This window comes from Thunnus albacares, chromosome 24 (genome assembly GCF_914725855.1).
Source record: "Thunnus albacares chromosome 24, fThuAlb1.1, whole genome shotgun sequence".
NCBI lineage: Eukaryota > Metazoa > Chordata > Actinopteri > Scombriformes > Scombridae > Thunnus > Thunnus albacares.
Genome location: NC_058129.1, coordinates 17488097 through 17513055, shown reverse-complemented (window position 1 = coordinate 17513055; position 24959 = coordinate 17488097). Strand labels below are relative to the sequence as shown.

The window sequence follows — 24959 nt, the reverse complement described above, 5'->3', positions numbered from 1 at the left end:
AGTTAGTAGCGTGTCAGGAGGTAGACGGGGGCGACCGGCTCTCACAGCAGGCTCTCTGCTATGATTCATACCAACACCAAATTGGATTTGTGCAAAGCTCTGAGTGCCAAGGCTCACGATGTCCCTGCAATGCATCATGGGGGCACCGGCCAGCGTGCTAGGAGAGGATTCTGAGGGTAAAGCTTTAGTTGGCAGGTGGATCCTCTCAGCAGCCAGTCAAGATATACGGTAAAGCTGAATTTTTGGGACCCTTGGAAACATGAGAGCAGAAATCTACCAGTTTGTAATTTCAGACTCGGTAATAACAGGATTTCCTCTGGATTTATTCAGCAGCAGTGAACTCTGGAAATGATAAATGAGCCAGTTTTGCTATTAGAAAAGCCAATTAACGGATATGTGGGTCTTCAAAGAAATCATCAAATGAAGGACATCTTTTAAAAAAGGGTCATTTGAGATATTTTAGTGCTATAAATGAGATACGCTAAAATGAAAAACACCAGTCAGCTGACGGCAGTTTTTCCTTTCTCATGTTTAGCAAGAGAAGCATTCTCTATATTCTACATGTTTCTTACTGTCAACAAATCCAATGAAAAGACCGTCACAAGTTATTCTGCCTCTCAATACTTTCATAACCTGTTTCCAGGTCAACTGGTTCCATCACAACACATTAATCTTTACAAACAGCTCAGAAATATATAGTTTTATCTTATATAAAGGCTCAGTCATTTCTCTAACAGCTGGCATCTGAATGTAGTTTTAAACAAACGTTACTCAGGAGGAAATCATGGATTTGTTGGGGACTATTTTTAGTGGCAGATTAATTCACATTTGGTGCTCTACTGAATATTTCCGGTAGCAGGATGTTGTATGTGGGATTTAGTTAAAATAAAAAAACAAAAAAACAACAGCGGACATGTTGTGTAAAAATTGAGCTCTGCAGCACAGAGGAATAAGATACATCAGGCTGAGCTCTGATGCTCAGAAAACAGATCAATTCATCGCTGGTTTTGGTCTTTTCATGGGATTTGTCATGACAGCGAGAAGAATATAGAATATTGCAGACTTAACCTTTAGGAAATATATAAAAAATAATGTGTTTTAAACCATTTGACTTACACTACAATCATAAAACAAACAGAGGAGTGAAAATTTTAGCCGAGCTGCACTGCTGCAGTAAACAACAGAGGAAAGAGTCTGTTTACATGTAGACGTCGTTATTGTTATTATTTAATTAACAGTTCCACACAGTCGGAAGTCAGAAATTCAAAGCGGAAACTTGCAACAGCCAATGAACAGCATATCAAATGTATAAATCTATTATAGATATAACTTGAAACTACATGTTATTTTGATAGTTTTAAGTCATAAATATATTATTCTGACTTGCTTTTTACTTGTTGGGAGTCAGAATTTCTGACTTGTCGACACGCGTGTGGAACACAGAACTAATACTGAGTTAAAAATAATTCACATGCAAATCTGGATTAGCATGTTGTTGCTCATAGTTTGTTGTTGGGTCCATCTCATTAATGAAGGTTGATGCCTGCTGGTGAGGAAGGAATACACATCACAGAGTGTGTGTGAGGAGGGAAGGATGGAGGGAAGGAGGGAAGGAGGGATGGACGAGGTGAGGTGGAGGAGAGAGGGAGTCAAGCGCAGCCGCTGGGAGGAAGTGGGGTCATTTCAAGGTAAGGGAGGACTGAAAAGCGGATGTCGGCTTTCCGCAGAAAACCTCTACTTCTACTGGAAAACAGATTTAAAAAAAAAAAAAAAAAAGAACCACTAAAACTAAAATAAAAAATAGAAACATACTTACAAATGCAAAGCAAGCAGATCAACAACAGGGAGAGAGTGTGAAGAGGGAATACTGAATTAGTTACAGTGACAATGACATTTACACAACAAGACAATACTATCGAGATAAAAACAAAATAAATACTCAGATTATCCAGTAAAGTTTAAATATAAACACAAGTATGAACAGTGGGATACTTCACAGCTGCTGTCAGGACGACAAAAAACAACAGAAATGAATGAATAGGAAGCATAGGAGAGTCCATAAACCTGATAAAAATCACATTATTAGATTAATCAAAGAGTCATAATATGCACTTTTCACACAGTATCAGCAGTAATGAAAGATTATCAAACAGTAAAACCTCAGAAATAAGAAGCAGCTCTGCGTTAAGTCGGCCTGTGTCTAAAAATAAACCTCAACCTTGGTTTTAATTATCATTCAGAGATGCTGCGACAACATAAAAAACAAAGAAAACAAACTTCATACAGAAACAAACATAAAGGAAGCGTCCTTGATTCATTTCTCACATCTCATCTTAATTTATTCCAATTAAATAAAACAGTGACACTTTAAAGGAAATAAATATATAACACTGAAGTACGAGGCTGTTTTGTTAACGAGGCCTGTGTGTGAGGTTTGAGCTGAGGGAGCAGCATCACCAGCAGGTTAAAAGGTGGACGCTGGAACATCTGGACCAGCCGGGATCGTCTTATTAATCTACCTCAGCTGTCCTCATTAGCGCTCTCCCTCTGGCCTGCTATTTCTATCCCTCCCTCCCTCCCTCTCTGTGTGTTTTTTAAAAGGTCAGCTGAAATCCGACACACACACTGTTTGTTTAGAAGCTGAAAAGAACTCAAAGAACGTTTGTCCAAAACTGTCCCGGCCTGCTGTTTCTTCGTCAAGGAGGAGGAAGAGGTGTTTGTTATTAAGATGATAATCCTCAAATCTCTACGAACCAGGTTGAAAAACAGAGAGCGAGCTGAAAGAGTAGATGTCTCTACTACAAAATGCTGAATTGGAGCTTCAAAGGAGTCATTTTACTGACCTGAATTTCATCAAAATAATATTTTTTGACTGATTCTCTACAACAACAATTAATGTAAAATCAGCTGTTATTCTCTACTTGAAAACTATTGTGTTTTCTGAGTAGTTCAGTAGTTTTGAAGGTATTTTTGAGCAGAGCTGCAATGATTAGTCTATTAATCAATTAGTCAATTGAAAGAAAATTAATTGGCGACTATTTTTGATAACTGATTCATCGTTTTGAGTCATTTTTTTAAGAAAAAATGCCAAAATTATCTGGTTCCAACCTCTTAAATTTAAATATTTCCTGGTTTCTTTATCCTTCTCAGGAAACTGAATATCTTTGGGTTGAATCTTGGGCTTTTGTGAAACAATAATCAACATTTTTTGACATTTAATTGCCCAAACAAATGATCAATGAATCCTGAAAACGTGTCCGGAGCTGGCAGTTGTCTTGTCATCACCCCGGTGTAGCTGCTACTGGGAGGTCAGCTGGTTCTGGGGACGCTGAGGGTCGATACGGAGGTCGGAGTCAGTATGGATCGAACAGTTGGATGCTTCAGCTGAACTAACAGCATGATGGCTTCTCGGGTGAATCGGGGTAAGAAAGTGTGTCACGGCAAACAGCCAGATAGGATTTTTTTTTGCAGTTTTAGCTTCAAATCTCCAGTTTTTGATTCACTTTTAATCAAACATACAGTACGAGGAATTCAAATTAAAATACTGTAAAACAAATTAACTTGTAGTCCAGCTTGGTTTTGTTTATCTGACACACTTTTGGTTGCTGTCAGAGACGCTCGTATTGACATGTGGAGGTCTGTGTCTGGATAGAGTCGTCTGTAGTAGCTGCTGTGTTTGTTTCGACCCAATCGATGGTGCTGGTTTCCCTGCCTCACAGATGTCATGACAAACTGGTTCGGGGTGGAGGCAGACATTAAAGCGGGAGCGTTGAGAGGCGGCGCTGCACAAAATCAATCTGTGAGAGTGACTCATCTGCTCCCGGAGGCCCTGACAACTGCTGGGCAGCACGCCAGGAACTGCATGCTTTGGTGCAAAAACCATGGAAAAATGATGTAGGCGGGATGAGCTCCACTGCATTACAAACATTTTTAACCCCTTATTAGCTGGAGCAACGCCTCAGGACCCCTTATAAACCAGACTGGAGTCGAGGCTGAACGCCGTCTGGGCCGCCGGGACTTCACACTCAGCCTCCATTATTATAAAAAGCTAATTTATTCTCGTCATACTGGCCTGATTTACTGACTCTGAACCCTGATTACTCTTTATGTCTGGCACCATGGCCTGGTAGGAGTGTCAGCATGGTGCAACGAGTGAGTCACAAACATTAGCGCTGCCATAAATGGATTGATCTGATTATTTTTATTATTCAGTTCATACTTTAGTCTATAAAATCTCATAATCTAGTGAAAAATTCCCCTCATAATATCCTTGAGTCCATGATAATTGTTGTTTTGTAGTATTTCTTTTCTCACCACTTTATTCGGCTAAATACACTTTATAGTTAGTATTTACAGTATGTTGGTGGATGTAGTATATTGTACCTTTTATTGAGTTGTTTTCCATGCTTCAATTGTATAGTAGATGTTAATAGTAATGATATGATATAGTTTTTAAAGTTATTCATCATCCATGCATCTGTTCTTGTACTTTTGCTGTCACACTTTCCTTGTGTGGGATCAATAAACTTAATCAAATGTCTTGTTTTGTCCAACCAACAGTCCAAAACTCAAAGATATTCACTTTATTATGAACTAAAACTGAGAAAAAGCTGCAAATTCTCACATCTAACAATCTATAATCAGAGAATATTTGGTATTTTTACTTAATAAATGACTTAGTATGATTACATACTATCAAAATAGTCAATTAACTAATCAATTAATCGTTTCAGCATGAGACAAATGCCCATCACAAGTTCCCAGAGCTCAAAGAAACATTTGTTTTGCCAGACCAATGGTCCAAAACCTAAATATATTCAATTTACAGTAATCTTCTTCAATTAGAGAAGCTGGAAGCAGAAAAGGTTCGGCATTGTTGCTTGATAAATACGATTGATTGATTGATAAGCAGGGTTTCTTCATGTTAAAACTTTCCGTGACCTCTCTCATGGATTTGATAAGCTGCCTTCTAGTAACTCATAATGAAAAGTCAACATGTTCCTCAACAGTAGAGCTGCTTACTCACTGTGATTCATTCTACATATGAGCCTCAGAGAGGTCGAGTGTTGACTGATGATGATTTGTGGATATTTAACAGAACAAGCTGAGTCTTCACTGAAAACTGAAATTGGCCTTCAGGGGGAAACAAGATGTTCGGTGACAGCCAGTCAGCTGAGCTCCATGACTGCCTACACATGTCCGACAGCTTAAGCAAATTGTCCGTGAATGGAATCAAATGGGGCAACTTCGGCCTTCGGGGGCAATGAGGCGTTTTATTACCATGGAAACTCTCTGAAGGGAGAATACAGGCCAGTGTGGCGGCTGGTGTCACAGCTGCTTTGAATGTTAAAATGAACAAATAAACAAACACATGGCCTTCGTTTTCTGAGCAACAGGGCAAAAACTGAATTCATATTCATACACGACATATCTGGGAGACATTAATATCTTTATTTGCACTTATTTTTTAAGACCTGTTACTTTTATTTAATGCGATGGAAAACTGGCAACTCCTGCCCTGCAAATACTGACTGGATCTCTTACTTACTGTCTGCTTCTCTGTACTGTAACAGCTCAACTTAACACTAAAATATCACTAAATAACCACAATAATCTACTTATTATATAAGATGAATGTCAGAGATCTAGCTCAAGCTTTCATTCTAGGTTGAGGAAGATGAAGCAGGCGTTCAGCAGCATGCAGAGGCCTCGGTCAACAATCCAGTGTTTGCAGAGGGAAAGCAGCAGAGGCAGATTTACATCTCATTTAAATAAAAGACACATCAGACCGGACGCTGCTGGCATACAGATGCAACCACACACCAACCAGCTTTTATGCCTGTAATTATAATCTGTAATACCTCGCAGTTAAAGGGATGGTTTGTATTTTTAGAAGTGGGGTTATATGACGTAGTTATCCGTAGTCTGTGTGATGCCTGCAGTGGATTTGGGTCGGCACGATCGCAGTTTGGAGAAGCGGACAAGAGTACCTTATGTATTCTTACGCATTGCACTGTATTACGCTGCAGATCAGCTGTTTGGGTCGACAGTGCTGCTGCGGCGTAATACAGTATGCGGCATGCGTAGGAATACAGAAGTTCTACGGTTGAGGGAAGGTAACATTTTGCCGTGTCGGGCCGCCACGGTAAAAAGGATAAAAATCACAAAGGAGAACAAAACGTTTTGCAATCAGCCATCTGTGAGGTGGTCATAAAACTCAGTGTCTTGCTTGTCTTGATGTTCCTATAAAATCAAACATCTCCAGCAGCAAACCGGGTAGTTACTAAGGTAACGGCTGAAAGAGCTCCTCACATACTGTAACACACACATGATAGACGGTGAATTAACAGCGTTATGAACCAGTGTTTAATTCAGCTTGTATCTGATCCACCAACCAGCGAGTATTTTAGTGAGAAATCTTGAGTTTTGGAACGGTCCTCCTCTCATTCCCACTGTCTCCTCCCACTAAAACAGCTCAGCTGACAAGTGGAGGCTGGTGGTGAGTTGAGACGACAAAATGTAAAGTTTTTACAGAAATATGGTTTATCTTTATGAATTATATTGATGCTGAATTGACAAGAGGACTGTCAACATTTGACACCTTTTATCTTGTGTTTCTAGAGTTATGTGTTTTTGCAGACGCATGTTAACGTGTCATATTTCTTAAAGGGAGTTTGTAATATTTTCCCCGCAGAGCGACAGGAGCTTCAGTTTAATGCAAACTGCTCACTGCTATAGATCAGACTGCTTATCATACGTTAGCAGACTGCTAACGTATGATAAGTTTATCTGACGTTGGCTGGTGTCAGTTATTGGTTTGATTAATGGGTTAATAATGTGTGTTTGTGTTGGTTAGTGATGGTAGCTGATCAGGCTAATTATCTGCTAACTGTTCTCAGTTTCTAACAGCAGTAAACAGTTGTCCTTTGTGTGTGTGTGGTTTTAAACTACTTTCCTAATTAAACACAATGTGCTTGCTCAGCATTCTCTTCGGCCTTTAGCTTCCCTTTTTATAAGTCATATTAACATTTATTCATCCAGAAAAAGCTAATAATTCTCTGTATAATATCACTTCCTCTTTCCTCTTCCTCAGCTGCTGTGTGTCTGCAGTGTATTTACTGCTTTTTCACACGTGATTTCAGTCCAGTTGGAGGCGTTAAACCGATCTGACTATCTGCCTTTGTATAATCATCCAGGCTGCTGCTGTTTCATGCAGTTTGCAGGGTTTAAAAACAGAAATACTGCAACATCCAGCAGCTGAATGCCGTGTACAGATAGTTAATGGTTGAAGGTGGTTTCTGTGGAGCTGTATAAACTGTGGAGCTGTTTTAATGTTGTAAAAATACCTCGTTTTCCTCGCACATCCTGGAAAACGTCTTGTAAATTTTCACCAGGAGCAGGATGGTAAATAATCTCAAAAGGAATCTAGTTGTAGTCTTGCAAATAGTGACCCTGTAAGATCCCCAGTCTTTGCAAGATCTGATGGTCTGTGACTAAAAACTCAGTGACTTATGACACATCGTCTTTTGGTGTGAGCGGGTGTCAGACTTAAGCCTTTTCAAAGTCCTCTAGTGTTTGGTATAATCCAACACCTCGGTGACTCACCCGAGAAGATCGATGGCCGGGAGTACAACAATTTTAGTGTCATTATGTGCTCACTAATTATAACTACTAGGTAACAATTAACTTGTTACTGTAGTTCACTGTCTGATATTTATTCTCTGCTCAAGTTAAGTGAGTAAAAATACCAGATATTTGATTTATTATAGCTCCACAGATAGTCAGAGTTAATTTCTCTGATCTGTTTTTTTTATCTAAATAAATGGAATACTTTAGAGCTGCAACAATTAGTTGATTAATTGATTAGTTGCCAACTATTTTAATAATCGATTAATCGTTTGGAGTCATTTCTTGAGAAATAAAATGTCCAAATTCTCTGATTCCAGCTTCTAAAATGTGAATATTTTCATCTTGGTCTTTGGCAAACAGTTATTGATATTTTTCACAATTTTATAGACTAAACGACTAATCGATTACTCAAAAAATGTATCAACAGATGAATCAATAATGACAATAATTGTTAGCTGCAGCCCTAGAATACTTTGCATTTTACTTTGCTGGTCAGAAATGTGAAGACGTCCCTTTAGGCTTCAATACTGTGATCAGTATTTGATTTTTTCTTGACATTATAGAGAAAACAATCAACTAATTATTCCTATGATTGTTAAAAACTGTTGCAACATGAACTCACATCTGTAATTAAAGATTTATAAAAGCAAATATCCTGAGCTTTGCTAGCAAAGCACTGAGAGTTTAAAATCAATCAAAAACAACGTCGGTAAAGATCAGGTAAATGTCAAGTCTCTTCAGAATCAAAGAGCGAAGGCCTCTCAGTGGAGATGCCATTTTCGAGCCCAGTGTTCAACAAAGATACAGTGAAAAAACCTCAAAGGCCTTTTTTTTTTAACACCTGCAGGCTATGATGCAATGCAGCTAAAAGACAGTTTTGGGGTTTGTAAGTACAGGCGCGTACGTTGCTCTGGGATATGTCACTGTCACCTTCAACTGTACATGACGCAGCAGTTTCCTGTTAAATCATGATATAACATTCCCTAAATTAAAAATAATAATAATCTAACAATGTGTATCATTGTTTTCATTGATGTCAATGGGTTTTAAGTGGCCATATCAACCTGTGGTGATCTTTAAATGCTTTTAACCTACATTAAATCAGCAGGATGACTCTCATCCTTGCTTTTCTATCAGCGTTTGCTAATTTCCGCTGTTAAACAATCATCTCTGTCAGGAACATTGAATTACAACCTTATCTGTTCGTCTAACACAGCAAATAATCACTGATAATGACGGTGCAATATCTCCGTCAGTGGACACTTGTATGTTCATAATTCTTTCTACTTTTTGCATCATTATTGTGAGACATGTCTTTAAAAACAGTCACCCAAAGGAGAGAGGGCGTTAGAGTTGAAACTAGTTGATTGATTTAATAGTTGAGGCTTCATTACATGATATGGAGTAAACGATTTATCAATCAACAAATTAAATGATAAAATAAATGTTAGTTTTATCCCTGGATGCCATCACGACTGACCTTCATTAGACATTGAGTTGAGGCTTGGTGTGTCGCTTTAGTGAAGCTGATCAGCGTTAAATTTAATGGACAAAACCTTCATCTACTGTGGTTATATGATCATTTTCAAAAGACGAAGAGAAACCGGTCACAGGTTGATGCCTCAGTGGGTTTAACATGCTGGGCCTGTGGTTGAAAGCTGCTGCTTCTGGTGGTCATAATATCCAGCTGGCTTCACACGACATGCTTCCACTTGCATGACATGAAATAAAATGTCACGCTTTGACTCTGAAGTGCTTATTTCCAACAGTGGTGGAAGCAGCACTCAGAGCCTTAAGTAAAAGCACCAATACAGCAATGTAAAAAAAAAAGTCCTGCATGAAAATTCTACGACAGTAAAAGTACATGTGTGTATTTTAAAAGCTTGTTATATTATCCATTGTGTCAAATCAACTGAAAAGTAACTAAAGCTGTTAAATCAGTGTAGTGGGTCAAATGGAAATACTCAAGTACTTCAAAATATTACTTTCCACCACTGATTTCCAAACTCCAGTTTTTCTGCAGTGCAAGTTTAATGACGCTGTTAATTAGGATTCACCTGTTTTAAAAGCTTTTAGACTGGTCTGCGCTTGCATACTTGTCCGATAATTGATCTCGGTACTCAGTTGCTAACGTTAACTAAACTACCGGTACGCACGCAGCTGTTCGCCGGCCACTCCCGCACTGACCGTGGTGCCACCGGTCTCTTTAGGTTTTAGTCCCCTTCTACTACTTCCATGTAAAGCCTAGTTTGCTGGAAAACCCACACAGTCGCCGTTATTAGCTGGCTGTCAAGCTACTGCGTCAATCCAACTAAACAACCGCTGAGCTAGCTACTTAACAACGCCCTAGCCGAACTCCCTACCAAAAATACACAATTTAAAATAGAGCTTTTTGTAAGTGTACGTCAAGAAAGATAAATTATATTTTTAATATAAAGTAAGGTTAGGAGCCATTATTTAATTCGGCGCCTATTTTGTTGATAAATGTGGATTATATCAATAAAAAAGTAACTTAAATGACGAACCATCACCTATCGTCGTTAGATTAAACTGTTGTTTTTTTTCGATGGAGTTCGGTGTTAACGTTACTCACTTCTCCGCTGAGGAGTCCTTAGAGACTTCATTGTGGCCGTCACCCTTGGAGCAGAAGCCTCTCACGCCGTGCTTCTTGGTGAGGTGCTGCCCGGTAAATGCTCTCCCTCTGCCCGGGGACCTCCCATCAGAACAGCCGGTGCTGAAGCTGAAGCTGAAGCCGGAGGCGGTGGCAGCAGGCGCCGCTTTAACACCGACTCTACCCGTCAACGGACGCTTCAGCTGGGTTTGAAATAACTCCTTGAGCGCTACCGTTGACCGAAAATGTAACATTTCAATCCTGTCGGTAAGAGTATCTGAACGGTAAACTGAACAACTCTGTTCCTGAGGAGAGTGTCGGCTCTCGGTCGAGTAACGGTTTTTTTTCCCGGTGACTCAACAACAGGAATTTTCCTCAGCGGGGCTACAACCAACCGTTCACGCCGCACGAGTTTTGATTGGACGATTATCACAGAGCTCTGCATCTGATTGGTCAGGAGAGCTGTCAATCATCAGAGCTGTTTTGACCGGGTGTGGGTCGTGTTATTGATCATTTATCTCCATCACTTCACAACAGATAGTGAACAGTTTAACGATTATGACTCACTCTTATAATGTTTTAAAGCACCGTTTCCTTACTTATAACAGTTTAGCTGAGATACACAACAACTAAAATATATCAAATATTATAGTTTTGAAAGGGACAGCATAGCAAAAGTATATGACATATACTATTACAATCTTTATTAACTACAACAATAATATTATGGTCATACCACTGTAGTAGCAAAATGTAGCTATAGTATAAAATGCAGTAAAGTACAAAGATGGCCAGAGATAAAATAAAGTAAAATTAAGATGAAAAAATCCTGAAAAGTTGAATAGCAGGCTATTAATATAAACTTTTTTTTATTGAAAACATCAATAAATTACTATTGTGATTACGTTTTATTGGGTTATGATGTAGTGTACATGCCTCTCAATCATGTCAAACATTAGTGCAGATTTCAGAGCACAATGTGGCTATTTTGATTATTTATAATTATTAAATCCATCCAGTTTGGGAATGGTTTGGGGTAGGGGGTAGATATATTTGCCTATATATTTTGCTTTTATTGTATCCCAGTTATTTCTTACTGTATTTACTTATTTTCTTTCTCCTATATTTCTAATTTTTCCTCTTTATTCTGTCTCTATAAGTAATGCAGTTACTTGTGCTCCTTTTTAAAATATTATTACTGTTTACTTATTGGGCATGTACCCTTGTTACTACTTTACTACTTCTTTTGTGGATTGCTTACAAAGTCCTCACATAGTCAAGGTATATTTGTATGTCTCTATTACAGTAGCCTATTTAAAATATAATTTAATAATTATTTTAAAAACATTTAGTCATTCCACTTCTACCAGTTAGCCCTAGCCAAGCAGTCAGATGAGTACTAGAAACACAAGAACAAAGTAATTATCATGCATCACTGCAACATTTTCAGCTTCAGCTTTACAACTTCATTAAAACTGCAGCTTTATCATTAACATCACAGATGAGTTCAACAAGTTGCTGCAGTTACACAACATTTCAGTCCATGTTTTAAATGTAGTGAAGCACCACAGATACACTTTTGGTCTTTATATTTCAATTGGTATAAGAAGAAGTGCACTAAAGATCAGTATAAACTCACTACTGAGGAGCACAGACATTACAGTCGCCTGCAGTAACATCACCATGCAGGAGCTTCCCTGAGTCTGTCCTTGTGTGTGTGTGTGTGTGTGTGTGTGTGTGTCAGCTGGTCAACAGTGATGTCTTGTTCTGGTCTGACACCATGTGCATCATTCTGGTACTGCACATGTTCAGACTGCTTCCTCAGCAGATGGCAGCCTCTGTCTTTAACAAAAACAGTCACAGCACCATCTCCTGGCCAGAAATAATTTTGGTTAATTCCACAGGCAACACTGGAAAAACATCAAACCTAGATTAAGATGATAAAAGTGTCTCACAGCCTAAAAGGAGATAGATAAGTTTTTACTTAAAGTATGTTAACATATAGAGTTGTATACATATTTTACACTTACCTTTGTTTTACAACATGCATTTAGCTTTATTTCTGTACATCTGGATATATTTCTGGGAACAATGTTTGGAAAAGCTGTAATAAATCTAAATTTATTTTTTATATATACTTGTTCACATAACAATTCCCAGACAATCTGTACATGTTTTATAAAAGTGTTTGATCTTATGTCAGCCAGTAAAACAGATTTTAACTTTAAGGCTCTAATGTTTTAGATCTGAGTCAGACGGCATTTGAATGTTTGTTTTAACCTCTTTGACGGACTGGGTGGGTGGAGTTTAACAACAGTGAAATAATGACCTACAAATGAGATTACTCACCCGAAAGTATTTTCTAAGTTGCTTCTGTTTACTTTTCTTTGGTTCCCAAATTTTATCTTTCTTTATCTGAATTTCCGTAATATCCACCCACCTGGAGCTCCAAGTAGGATAAAACAAACAAACTAATGCTGACTAATAAAGCCTGACTTGGAACATTAAACATTCATGAACTTGGACTAAATTTGCTGGAAGTGTACGGCTCAAATTTCCATGTACAGTTATCAGGTCTTCAATCAAAGGGGACTTCCAAAGAAATTTACCATCACTAAAAAAAGCATTTCTTGCAGTTGCTGAACTCTCAAAATGGAGGAAAGCAGAATAACCTAGATTATCAACCTCATTCAAAAGTACATGTGCAAGCTATGTGGTCTATATAGACATTGTCCTAGTTTGGTGTGACCTCAGGAAGATGAATTACCTTCTGAAATGACGTGTTCAGCAGTCACATATGGGGTGATGTTCAGGTGTCCACATACTTTTGGCCATAAAGTGTATTTGACAGCCTTGCTAGATTTTTCTCGACTATTGTGAGCTTCTAAAAGAGATATCCGTTACATTTTATCTGCAGTTAGACCACCTGTTATGGGTTATTTTTTTATTTTATTGAACTGTGTTTTTATGTATTACAGTCTATTTATCTGTAACGTACACTCATTTTGTGTAAAGTGACCTTTAAATACACTTTCAAGCTTACTGGCTAGACAAGTGCAATCAAAGTTAAATGTGACCAACATTTGCCCAAGCGTGTCCGACACATGCAAACACAAGTACGTTGCGGTTAAGTGGGTTTCTGGTTTAATCACGACCACTTCTGAAAAAGCAGTTTTCATGCAAATTTCTGAGCTTTTTTTAGGTTATAACATCCGACAATCATGTACCCATAACTACTGTACTGTCAAGGTGTTGAATGGTGCAATAAGCAACCTTAAAGACACATGAGATGGTTTTCAACAGCTCAGCAGATGTCAGATACTTTGAACCTAACAGGTGTAACAAGTTTTTATTAAAGGAAATGCTTGACTGAATGCATTTTTAAAAATATGTACTATTTGTATGATGTGTAATACCTGCAATAATTAAACTTCCATTTAGAAGTACAACAGTCTTTGTTGCTAGCATGATTTTGGGCAATACCACAATGAAAATAAGTTATATGTTGGTGTAATCATATTGATTTATGACCAGTATGTGTCATAATGTGGAAGGAAATGGTGACAGTTCACTGTTGCATACAAACTTTCAGTCTCAAAATAGAGATAAATGCAAAGAAGGTGAAGAATGGTCTCCACATCCACTTTATATTTAAAAAAGCCTTTTCTATTCTATTATTTTACCCCTGTGCTTTTTTATTCCTCATGTGCCTCTCTTGAAAGAGCTCTGGTATACAATTTTAAAAAATAAACCCTCAGAAGTAATGAAAAGAGCAGGAAAACTGTCACTTTTTCAAACTCACAGCAGCTATCAAAGTTTAATTTTGTGCAGAAATCCCCTGTGAGCAGCTGCATTCACACTGCATGGAGCAGTAAACCAGAAAACAAAGGAAGGAAAGAAGGGAGAAAAACAAGGCGATCCCTAACGAAGCTGCAGGGAGGAGAGGCGATAATTCACCAACACCCACACCTTCTCAAAAGCAGTCAGCTTCCTGCTCCTTTCAAAATGAGGGTGATGGGTGCGCTCGGCAGATCCCTCCCACGCTGCTTAGCGGCTGGCTTCCGCCCACCGCCCGTAGAGCCGCCCACCTCCAGCCGTTGCCACGGCAACACATCATCATCAGTGACTTGCACTGGAGGAGGAGGAGGACAGGGAGGGGAGGGGAGGGCTGCCACTGTGAACAGCAACTAGCGTGGGTGTTCATGAGCTGAGCTATTCTCCAGAGAAAATCTGTCTGCGTGTGTGTATGTGTGTGTGTGTGTGTGTGTGTGTGTGTGTGAAAAGGGGGGGTGAAAGAGGGGTGGAGGGAGTGGAGAGAAAGAGAGAGGATGATGGGAGGTATGTGAAAAGGACCTGCGTCAGAGTGAGTCATCAGCCAGTTTCACAATGTGTTGATGTGACGCTGATGCAAATGGCCTGCGCAGGGATTCATCTCAGTAAAACAAAAAAAAAAAAAAAGGAGAGAAAAAGAGAATAAGAAAACAAACAGAAGACAGAAAAGATCCTTTAAAGGAAGCTTAACTGTCCTGTGAGTGTTTTTGGCAGTCACCACTTTCATCCCAAACCTGCCTCAGTTTCTTTTTTACCTGTTCAGGGAAGTTTAGTTTTTGAGCAAGACACCGAAACTCAGTCAGCTCCTCCCTGTAGCAGGAAGCTAATATATAATCAACCAAAACATTATTATCACTATATTATAGTGTTACTAAGACTATAACCTATTATTACAGGACTACAAAGGCCTTTTCTGCCTTAGCTTGATACTCTAACTTGAACAATATGGCACCAAAAGCTCAGTCTGGTGTGCATGCTAACAGCATAGCAACTGCAAACAAACTTAAGCGTGAAAGTTCATTTTTGACCTTGGGAATGGTAGTTTGACAAAAAAAAAAAAAAAAAGTCTTAATTCAAGGACTACATCAGAGTTGAAGACTGCTGAAATCGCCAGAAAAAGCAAGTAAGTTACGTTGACCTTGAGTCGAGATAATTTTGTCAAACTAGCATGTATAAAGATAAACCTTTTTGTTTTAGTCGTGAGTTGTATTTTTGTTTTTTTGCCAGTGTCCTGATATGTACTTCTAACATCATAACATCTAAATCTTCATTAGTAAATTTGTTATGAATTAACAAAAGTTTAAGCTGTGTGGCTAACTCATATCCTCAAGTCAGGCTAACTGTGGCTAAATGTTGGCTGTGTTCTGGCACTGGATGATCAAATGTGAGCCGGCTTTAGCTCATGAATGGCTGCCAGATTTGGGAAGGTTTTGAGTGTACTTAAGTGAATTTGGACTGAGAATTAGCTCCTGTTAGCAACCTCCTGGTTATTTTTGGGCCCACGTTGGCACCCTGAATCCAAAGATGTTGGATTTAAGTTGATGTTAGCCAACAATTTAGCTAGTAACTATAAGTATCTTTAAATTTATGCTAGTCACCTAACATTATTCAAGTTAAAATGTTAGTATAGCTATATTCAAGAGAAGATTTAGTATCAATCCTTTTTTTACAGGTTTAACCACCCAAAACTGTATAAAATCGTCAGATACAGTCTTTGTAGACCATTGAGAGGTCCAACTACCAAAAAGATCTGCTGACTATAACCCAACTGATATATTGGCATGGCCTATAATACTGGGACGATTTTAGCTTATGATAGCTATTATTGTCAGCACACTGTCAGCTGTTAAAAAAACAAGAAATATTAGTACAAAAAGATCATCATCCATCAAAGAGCACCCTTTTAAACTGTGAAATGTCCTGCTCAGCATATATTGTGTTCACAGTCCTTTAATAACCACATTTAAAGGACCTTTATCAAAATGTTCATTGTTGAAAAACTAAAATTGGTCAATATATAGATTTTTTAAACCCTGAAATAACAATGTAGATATCAGCCAATATCAGTCAGGCTCTAGTAGTAAACATCATATTTTCATGCCAACACAAATATTCATGACAAGTAATGAAAACACAGATTTGAATTGGATTTAGATGACATTGATCAGAGAACGCACCTTACAATAGAGTTCAAAAAAATAAAGTTTAATGTTTATGTGCTGTATAACAAATAAAATATATTAGTGTTTAAAAAACAGGTGCATAACTAGGTGAAGCCTAATCTATCACTTTACAATAAACAGTGAGGAGAACGGTGATCAGTGAGACGGTAGTTCAGACATGCGCTATATTCTCTGAAACATCATGGGCCAGTGTTTGAGCCAATCAGGCGGGTAGCAAAATATTTTTTTTTGTCCCCGACCATGATTGCTGTATCTCCCAAAGTTCACTAGCTACTTTAGCTTTTGCAAACTAGATTTTTACAACAAATCATGACTCCACATCCTCCCTAGTTTCTTGCCATAGTGGCTGCTTGAAACAAAACAACCTCAAGGAATTTTGTGAAAAGAGCACAATGTCTTTAAATACAAATACAGTGCGCTGCGCACTAAAAAGTAAGACAACACAAACATTTCCAAAGTTGTAGGTGATTTCCCACCCTGGTGCTGATGACAGACATACAGTTACTGAGCACATGACAAAATGATCCATATAGTATGCAAATAGACTTATTACTTACATAAATATTGCATTGGTCTGTCATTACGCTGAGTGAGACTAAACTATCTGTAAGGAGCAGGGGGGAAGGAGAGTTAGACCAAATTGTCTTGGACATTATCATCATCTTGGACCAAACAGACGTATTTACACAATGTGGCCAACACATAAAAACACAGTGAACACTTATTTGTTATGTATCTACCTCTAAACAGCAAAAACACATCTTTGAAATATGCACTGATGGCCATCACAGGTGGATTAAACACTGTTAAGAGCTAAGGCTAATTAACATTATCATCATGTAAAGCATGTTTTTATATACCAGACACTTTCACACTGTTGTATTTTTTCCTCAATGACACTTAAGTTTTCTTTTTTTGTTTTTGCTCTACATACATAAACACTGTATTGACACCAAAATCTACAGCAAAGTTACACTTGACAAAGGAAAACCCTGGTTGAGAGATTAGGCTAGCACTATTTGTTATCACGGTACTATTTACAGACCCCAGGCTGCTGCTCAATGAAGAACAGCAATAAATTTTGCTTTTTGCTGCTTTTGTCAAAAAACCACATACCTGCAATCTTTAATATTTTATCCTTTCTTCAGTTGAAAGTTTACACATCAAGTGGATTTTAAGACCCTTGGGGCCTGCTGAAAGCTTGTTGGATCATTTAAAAAAAAACAACACACAGGCATCTTCATTCCTGAAATACTCCCTATTTGCAGATGCGTGGTTTCGGTTCAACAGCAGTGTTTTGCTAAATTACAAAGTGAAATGAACCAATTAGCTCGGCCTCCGGCATGCCAGCCCAGCCATCCTGCCAAGACGAATGACAGAGGTCCCCTGCTGTTATTCCACAACAGCTCTACATCTTCTTAAATTACCTCCCATAAATATACACAAGACAAGAGTGAGGAAGGAAGGACTAATCCCACCTCTCCTGTTTTCCCATTTGAAGAGAACGACAAATAAAAACTAACCTGCTACAGGGGCTGAATCCTAACTCAATCTCCCTACAGTACTTACACCTTTGTTTTGAGTTACAGTACAAATGCAGAGACCTAAGTTAGACTTGGGAGAATGACGGAGGCTCAGAAGACGACCTGGGTGACGACCTGGGAAACGACCACAAGCCACCAACAAAATGCTGCTAAATCTTTGGCTATTGCTGGTAAGTTCTGATCTTCTTCTTGTAGTCAGAAAGTCTAGTTGGCTTGTAAAGTCATGAAAATGGCTTGCGAGGTTTTGGACACCAGCCACTGCAGCCTACAGACAATTACTGTGCATTCCTTGCCGCAAATCTCAAAATGAGGTAACACTTTGCACTTTATATGTCTACCATTATTATGTGTTAATGAGTTTGATATTTTACCAGTAAATATTCATATATGCTTGTATGTATATTACAAGTTCATCTATAATTTGCAACATAAATCATTAATAGTAGTAGTAGTAGTAGTACGGATATTGACCTTGCCTAAAAAGCTGCAAACCCAAAAATAACAGTTTCCACCCTGAAAATAATAATAATAATAATAATAATAATAATAATAAAGAAAATAATAAGACTAAAAGTCTAAAAGGTTCTGTGACGCTACACAACTCATGTCACTTGTTACTGTAAGCACTTTAATGTAAAGTACATTGAGTTTACCTGTTAAGAAATGTGCTGTATAAACAAAATTGCCTTGCAATGACAATTTTAATATGCTCATGTTTAGCAAGTAATGTCACCATCTTAGTTTGCATGCAAACATTTGCATTTACAAGTATAGTTGAGGTGGGAATGTCAGTAGTTTTGCAGGTCAGGACAAATTTAAGTTTTAAACTCATAATGGTTGAGGAAAAAAAATAAAGGATGAACAAACTTAGTACAATTCTTCATGTGAGTGATGTGAAAGACTGTAGGAAATTTTGTGCTGATCCATTTAGTAGATATTTAGATATTTCACAAATTAAAATCTTGAACCTGCAGCTGGCTCTACATGAAAACTGAAAGGCTTAATAAATCAATTAGGATTAATTATATTCGGGATTATATGCCTGTCTGTGCAAAATTGACAATCTGGCAATCCATTCAATATTTGTTGAGATATTTAAATCTGGACCAAAGTGGTGGATTGACGAACACTCTCTAGAGCCCTGCTGTTCATGGATACTTGAAATATTTTGGGATTTTAAATGTTTATTATATATCAGTTTTAAGGTGTCAGTGAGTGAAAGAGAACTTGAAACATTAGTTAAATGGCAGTCATATAAAGTGTTACCAAGATGCCAAACTTGTCAAATCACGCTCCAACAATTCTTCCATCTCTGAATCTACGTTTGAGTTATGATTCAGCCCCGGCATGAAAGCCTGCAACCTGGCTGTCCAAATAAAGCAACAAAAATAACACCCAGGCAGAGGTAAAGAGTGTACAAATGTCTGCAACAGATCACTCTTAAATTACATGTACATCTAACATGTACAATTAATCAACAGACAAAGACCTGTAGAGCATCGAGGGGCTTCTCAACATGCTCTCTAGGTGCTTTGGCAAATACTTTTTTTTAAAACAAAACAACAAAAAGACAAAATCAAAGAAAAATAAATGCTATTCATGAGGCAACATTGGTTGTTAAGGCTCTACTGTGGCTGTGCTTGCTTAGTATCTATTGACGGGTAATAACTGCATACTGTCAAGTGTGAGTAGAATGACGTGGGGGTGGGACGGGGGGGTTGTGTGAGGCGGGAGGCACTATGTGGAGTCTTCTGGTTCTGACTTGATGGTCTTCTTTTCTGCGTTGCTGGATGCCCGCTGCGACGTCCCGTTTTCTAAAGATGAACACGAAGATAAAGAATGGTATCGTCAGCAAAGAGGTTGATAAAGCAGCATAAATCCTTATAGAAACCCATAAAGTAGTAACTGCAGAACAAATGTGATGCTGTAAACTCTCAGATTTTATGTTCCTAAACTCTTACCAAAGCTGCCCATGAGCAAGGCACTACACATTCTTATTGTAAGCCAGGATAATAAGCTCCGTCTTCACATCAAACATCACTAACCTGTTGCTGGTGTTTTGGTCTCGTCTGTGTTGTTGTTGTTGTTGTTGTTGTTATGGTTGTGATGGCGCTTAAGCTCATTGGCTAGCTGCTTGCCCAGTGGGAGGTCACCTTCCTGCATGTTTTGACTAACCACCCGCAAGTTGATTGGTCGTTCATCTGGAGAATGGAGAAAGACAGAAACACAAAAGCACAAACATTATTATTATTTTTCTAATAAAACATAACTCAGATTTTGCTGCCTTTACTTGTTGAACCATCGCTGAAACAACCAGAAGTTCAGCAAATTTTTAAACAGTTAGTGCTACAGGAGGGGTGATTGTGTCCAAACAATTTTCCCTGATAGACACTTTCTTCCATGAATTTGAACCTTCGAACCTGCACTCTCATGACTCTCACTGCTGCCCAAAAACATCAAAAAGTTTGACTGTGAACATTGACCATGACTGACTCAAAGAGAACTGAGCTAATTCTATCTGCTGAAAAAAAACTGAGGTATGGTTGAAATCTCTGCAGAAAGCCACTAAATGGACCTTAATTTTTAAAAAATGTCAAGAAAAGAAAATCAAAACTTCCATGTTGTCTGTGAAAATAAATGTATGCCTTCGTGGGACACAAAACCAGGAAAAAAAACAATAAGAGGAAGAAGACAGAGAAGACTATATCTGAGAAAGCTCTTCCCACAAACCAGTGTAGGACTGATCAGTCAATAATGAACACAGAATCAAATTGCAGCCTTCATCCATCAGACATGACTAAAGTAAATCAAGTTGGATAAAAGCAAACATCAGCCCAGATGTTGTTCTACAGTAGCTCAGGCTTTGTTTTACATGTTCAATATTCCCAGTGGTAACAAAACATTTGTGTTAAGCTGCTGATCCCTCGTGTTTGCCTTTTTTCCCTCTGAGAGCAAGAAAGAAACAAAGAGGGAAAGCCAGAAAGAGAGAAATGTAAATGTATTTTGTATCCTTCTAGAATACCACTGATATTCTTTATTTCACAGATTGTTATTGAGTATGTTTACTTGCAAACTAGTGTCCCAGTTTTGAGTCTTGTCCTGTTTTTGATCATATTTGTGATACCTGGTTATTCTAATTCCTGTATACAAGATTCAGATATGATCCAGGTGTCTCATCACCTGCTTTCTGGATTATCATCAGTAATGCAGGATGAAAATTACAGTATAGTTAGGTTTATCTTCCACATCCCTGCCTTTTACTTTTACTTCTACTGCCAAAAAGCTGTGATAATGTAATTCAATCCGTAAGGATTTTCACAAAAAATATGCGGATTTTGCGGATATGCAACCTCAAGCAGTTGTAAGAACTTTCTGTTGATACTAATTCATTTTTGTTGACTGCTTAGGTGCATAACATGATATAATGTGCATAAAAATACTTGGAAGGAAACACGGCGAGGAAGAGAGAATATTGAAAAAGAAAAGAAGAGAATAGAGAGAAGAAATAAGGAAAATGTAGGTTGATAAAGAAGTAGAGACAGTGAAAAAGAGGATAAAATAAAAAACATAAAGTATGAGAGAGGTTAAGATAGACAAGAAGAAGGAGAAAAGAAATGACAAATGACAGAGAGGTGGAAAAAGAGACAAGAGGAAGGAGAAAAAGAAGAAAGAAAGCAGAGAAGAAGAGGGGGAGGAGAGAGAGAGGTAGACAAAGAGAGACAGAGAGAGAGAGAGAGAGAGATAGAGAGAGAGAGAGAGACGCCCCCCTCCGGGCAACTGGCTGGAGGTAAACAGGCGTGGGCGTGATAATTACAGGTGCATTGTGGGATTTGTGGGAACAGTGATATAATGAGCTGTCGAGAGTGGGTGAGGGAGGAAAAGGATGAAAATGAGATGAGGCCCGGAGGAGAAGTAAGATCCTGAATAATGATGCATCTTTTTTTCTCTTCTTCTTCTTTCTCCTCTTTCTGTGTTTGAGAAGTCAGAGCAGGAAAAAATGGAAATGAAAAAAAAAAAAAAGAAAGAAAGAAGAAGAAGTGACAGCAGCCACGGCCGGGTGTGGAAAATGAGCAGCTATGGGTGATGTTTCCATGCACACGTACACATCCTGTGGCGTTTATGACATGAAATTTTCACACTAACAAGTGGAATTAAGCTCAGATTCAGTTTGTTTGTTTCCACCCAAGCTTAAAGACCAACAAAATGCAACAATTTGGTTAATTTCTGCTTGTCTATCTTTCCGACAAAGTTTTCCATTTTTACTGTCGTTCCACTGCCTTTTCTTCTTCTCTTTTTTAATATTCTTTCTTCCTCACCACGTTTCCTTGCAAGTATATATATATATATATATATATATTTTTAATATTCATTTCTTTATTTGTGAGTGCAGGTTTAACAGACATTTTCAAGGTCTATTCATATTTCCCTGTTTATGACATTGTATTGTGAAGATTTGGTTCAACATATTATAGGAGGAATGTAATTCCAATACTCCCCCTCATTTGTTTATTCCAATTCCTCCACAGCTCCCCCATCACCCCTTCATCCACCCTCACCAGAGCTGGAAAATTACAAACAGCTGTATGTATTCCTTGCACATCTTAACAAACTCTCTGTGTTGAATGAGCAATAATAGAACAAAGCAACAAGAAAAAAATAAATTAAATTAAAAAAAAAAATGACAGAAAGAAGAAAAAAGACAGGCGGAGGGAAAAAAAGAAAATAGAAGTTTAGTCTGGCGGTAAGACCTTTGGTGAGTTGAAGTATGTTATGAAGGGTTGCCATTTCCCAAAGAATTTCTCCGAGTTACCTATCAGCTCATACCTGATCTTTTCCAGTTCTAGAAAAAACATGACATCCTGAAGAAGACGGCATCGTGCTAGTAAAGATGTGAAAGCTAAAGTGTCTGACTGAGTAGAGGTGAATAGACTACAGTCATGAGGGCCACCAAATATCACAATAAAAGGGCAATTTTTAATTTTAGTCCTAAATACTTTAGACATAGTCTCAAAATAGTCCTGCAAAAAATTATATAACTTTGAGCATGAATAGAACATGTGACTTAAGTTGCATGGAGATGTATGACATCTGTCACCCCTGTCCTCTACTTCTGGAAATATTTCAGACCAGGCTTTAGAAAAATGAGCTGTATGAGTCCAAGTCGGGCACAGAGAGAGCTTGTATGGGTCCTTTTGATAGCACCTTTCCACCCTTCCTCTGTGAATTCTATGCCCAGCTCCTGCTCCCATACCACCCTTTTTTGCTGCAAACTAGATTGAATGCATTCAAAACAAAATGTGAAAATGGGCAAGACAAGCATCATATCAACTCTATGCAAGACATTGAAGGATATACTCCTGGTTTACCATGTATATCTTAATAGAACAGAAATACTACCAGCTTTAGAATCCAGTTGTGTTATATTTCAAAGGAAAAAGGAAAAATAGTGTTTACATCAGTAATTTGAGGATTAATCTACAAGTACATTTTGTTTTAATGGTTTTAAACCTGTTTTTTGTTAGCAAAATTTAGCAATAGCATTATCAAAGTTAACCATAGACTGTAAATGCACTGTGCTAACCAAGCTAGCAGCTAGAAGCTAGCATTAGGGTCAGCTCCACCCTCTCGTCCAAATATGGTCACTTCTGGCTCCTATTTTTTGCTCCTAGAGTTACTTTAAATAAATGCAGCTCAACAGGAAAACTCAGAGGTGGAAACACAAAGAGTTTTTTTTTGTTATTGTGAGTCTTGCCTTTAAAGTTAATTCAATCACAATATTTGGACATGTGATTTTTCTGTTACCTTCACCACTGCATATTATGGTTTATGTGTTGCTTCAGTGACCTCAGCCAGGTGGATTTGTTTTGTTTTGTTTGTTGCATATAACAGAAATGCCGCTACCATCCAGGCAGAGTTAGTATGTTTTTAGTATTCTCTTGTGTTCCTACAAAAAAACATTAGATCAAGTTTCCTGTATTGTAGCTTAAGCACTAAAACACAAGCTGAGATATTTTCCACTGCAGCTTCACACAATAAGATTGAGAAAAGTATTCAGGATAATCATTCAAACAAGCTAATTTTGCTTTTTCTGTTTATGAAATGTTTGTTTCTTAACCAGTGTTTATGCATCATAAATCTGACCCACAAGGCTGCTGGCCTACCTTGGTTGTCTCTGCTGGAGTCGCCGGCGGCTCCGTTGGTATTGTGGGCGTCGTTGAGGTACTTTAAGGCGGCGGGGGGGATCCTCCAGTCAAGAGCCTGAAGTCGCTCCTGGACGGCGGCGTCCTGCAGGATCTCCATCTGCCTCGCCAGCAGACGCTCCAGCTGCATCTGACAGACACAAATACTTCATATTTAGAATTAAACAAGCAGATAAATTGAAGAATAAGTAAAGAAAAACAGAAGATTAGAATAAAAAAAGATGAGAATGGGGGTGTTTAGGTGGCACATGAGGAAAATCAAAAAGTCCTTTTTGTACTTCTGTCTGTGCTGTAATAACATATTTTAGGAATATATGGTGTAGTATTTTCCTTTTCACCTTTTATGACTGTCACACAACTTCATGGACATTAAAATCACACTATAGATACCTAACTGTTTGAATATATATACTAAGGGAGGATGTTTTATAGTTTATAAACTATATTACAAAGGGTGACTGTTAAAGTAAATATGATAATGAATAAATACAAAAATAAAGCAAATATACATGTAATGAACCAATTTCAGCTGCCAAAAGCTGACAAGCAACGTATAAACCAAGAAATTCAGTCTAACAGCATTAACACTCTCACGAAACTTCCTGGAAAACAGTTTGTCTTCAGTGGTGACCTCATGCAGCACTAGTGGGCGTACAGTATCTAAAACATCCAACCAATACGGTCATGACAGAAACACGACTCCAAATGAATGATAATGTTGCACTGTAACCGCTGGATGTGGAAATAAGCAACTTGGAGCGCAGATAAAGCATCCTCAGACAATGTTGATCTCAGATGTATTTCAACCTGAATTTTTACTCTGGATTTGAGATTTGTAGTCTTGACAACATCACAGAAGAAAAATAAGACAAACAAGCAAGTCAGTACAGACTGACACCTCAGTTTCATCCAAACTGGAACTGAAACTTACAGGAATCACGGGTGTAGATGTGGGTATGGA

The 24959-nt window shown here is 38.2% G+C and overlaps 3 protein-coding genes and 1 long non-coding RNA gene across 8 annotated transcripts in view; 1 reads left to right on the top strand and 3 right to left on the bottom strand.

The window, feature by feature from the left end:
* The window catches only part of LOC122976258 (glutaminase kidney isoform, mitochondrial), a 34351-nt gene extending 23712 nt beyond the window's left edge, over nt 1-10639 (bottom strand). For 2 of the 3 annotated variants that reach the window (XM_044344652.1, XM_044344653.1), the window contains exon 1: nt 10223-10639. In XM_044344652.1, coding sequence (XP_044200587.1) covers nt 10223-10494 — 272 coding nt within the window. In that variant the 5' untranslated portion in view covers nt 10495-10639. Of the gene's footprint in view, nt 1-1816; nt 2542-10222 lie in introns of those variants that run through there. The other variant, XM_044344654.1, reaches the window with a different exon arrangement.
* Nucleotides 1-24959, bottom strand: part of LOC122976244 — a 1153509-nt gene that overhangs the window by 724727 nt on the left and 403823 nt on the right. The gene's annotated exons all lie outside the window — the stretch shown is intronic.
* The window catches only part of LOC122976266 (NGFI-A-binding protein 1-like), a 43759-nt gene continuing 35055 nt past the window's right edge, over nt 16256-24959 (bottom strand). For both annotated transcript variants that reach the window (XM_044344668.1, XM_044344667.1), the window contains 3 exons: nt 23960-24128; nt 19844-19999; nt 16256-19612 (listed from right to left, as the gene is read on the bottom strand). In XM_044344668.1, the coding sequence (XP_044200603.1) occupies nt 19536-19612; nt 19844-19999; nt 23960-24128 (402 nt within the window). In that variant the 3' untranslated portion in view covers nt 16256-19535. The remainder of the gene's footprint in view (nt 19613-19843; nt 20000-23959; nt 24129-24959) is intronic.
* On the top strand, nt 17880-24033 carry LOC122976294. Of its 2 annotated transcripts, none has more exons than XR_006400891.1 (3): nt 17880-17968; nt 22325-22379; nt 23947-24033. It is a non-coding gene; the product is annotated as an uncharacterized LOC122976294 (long non-coding RNA). The 2 variants fall into 2 exon arrangements; XR_006400892.1 differs by having other exon boundaries at nt 23917-23974.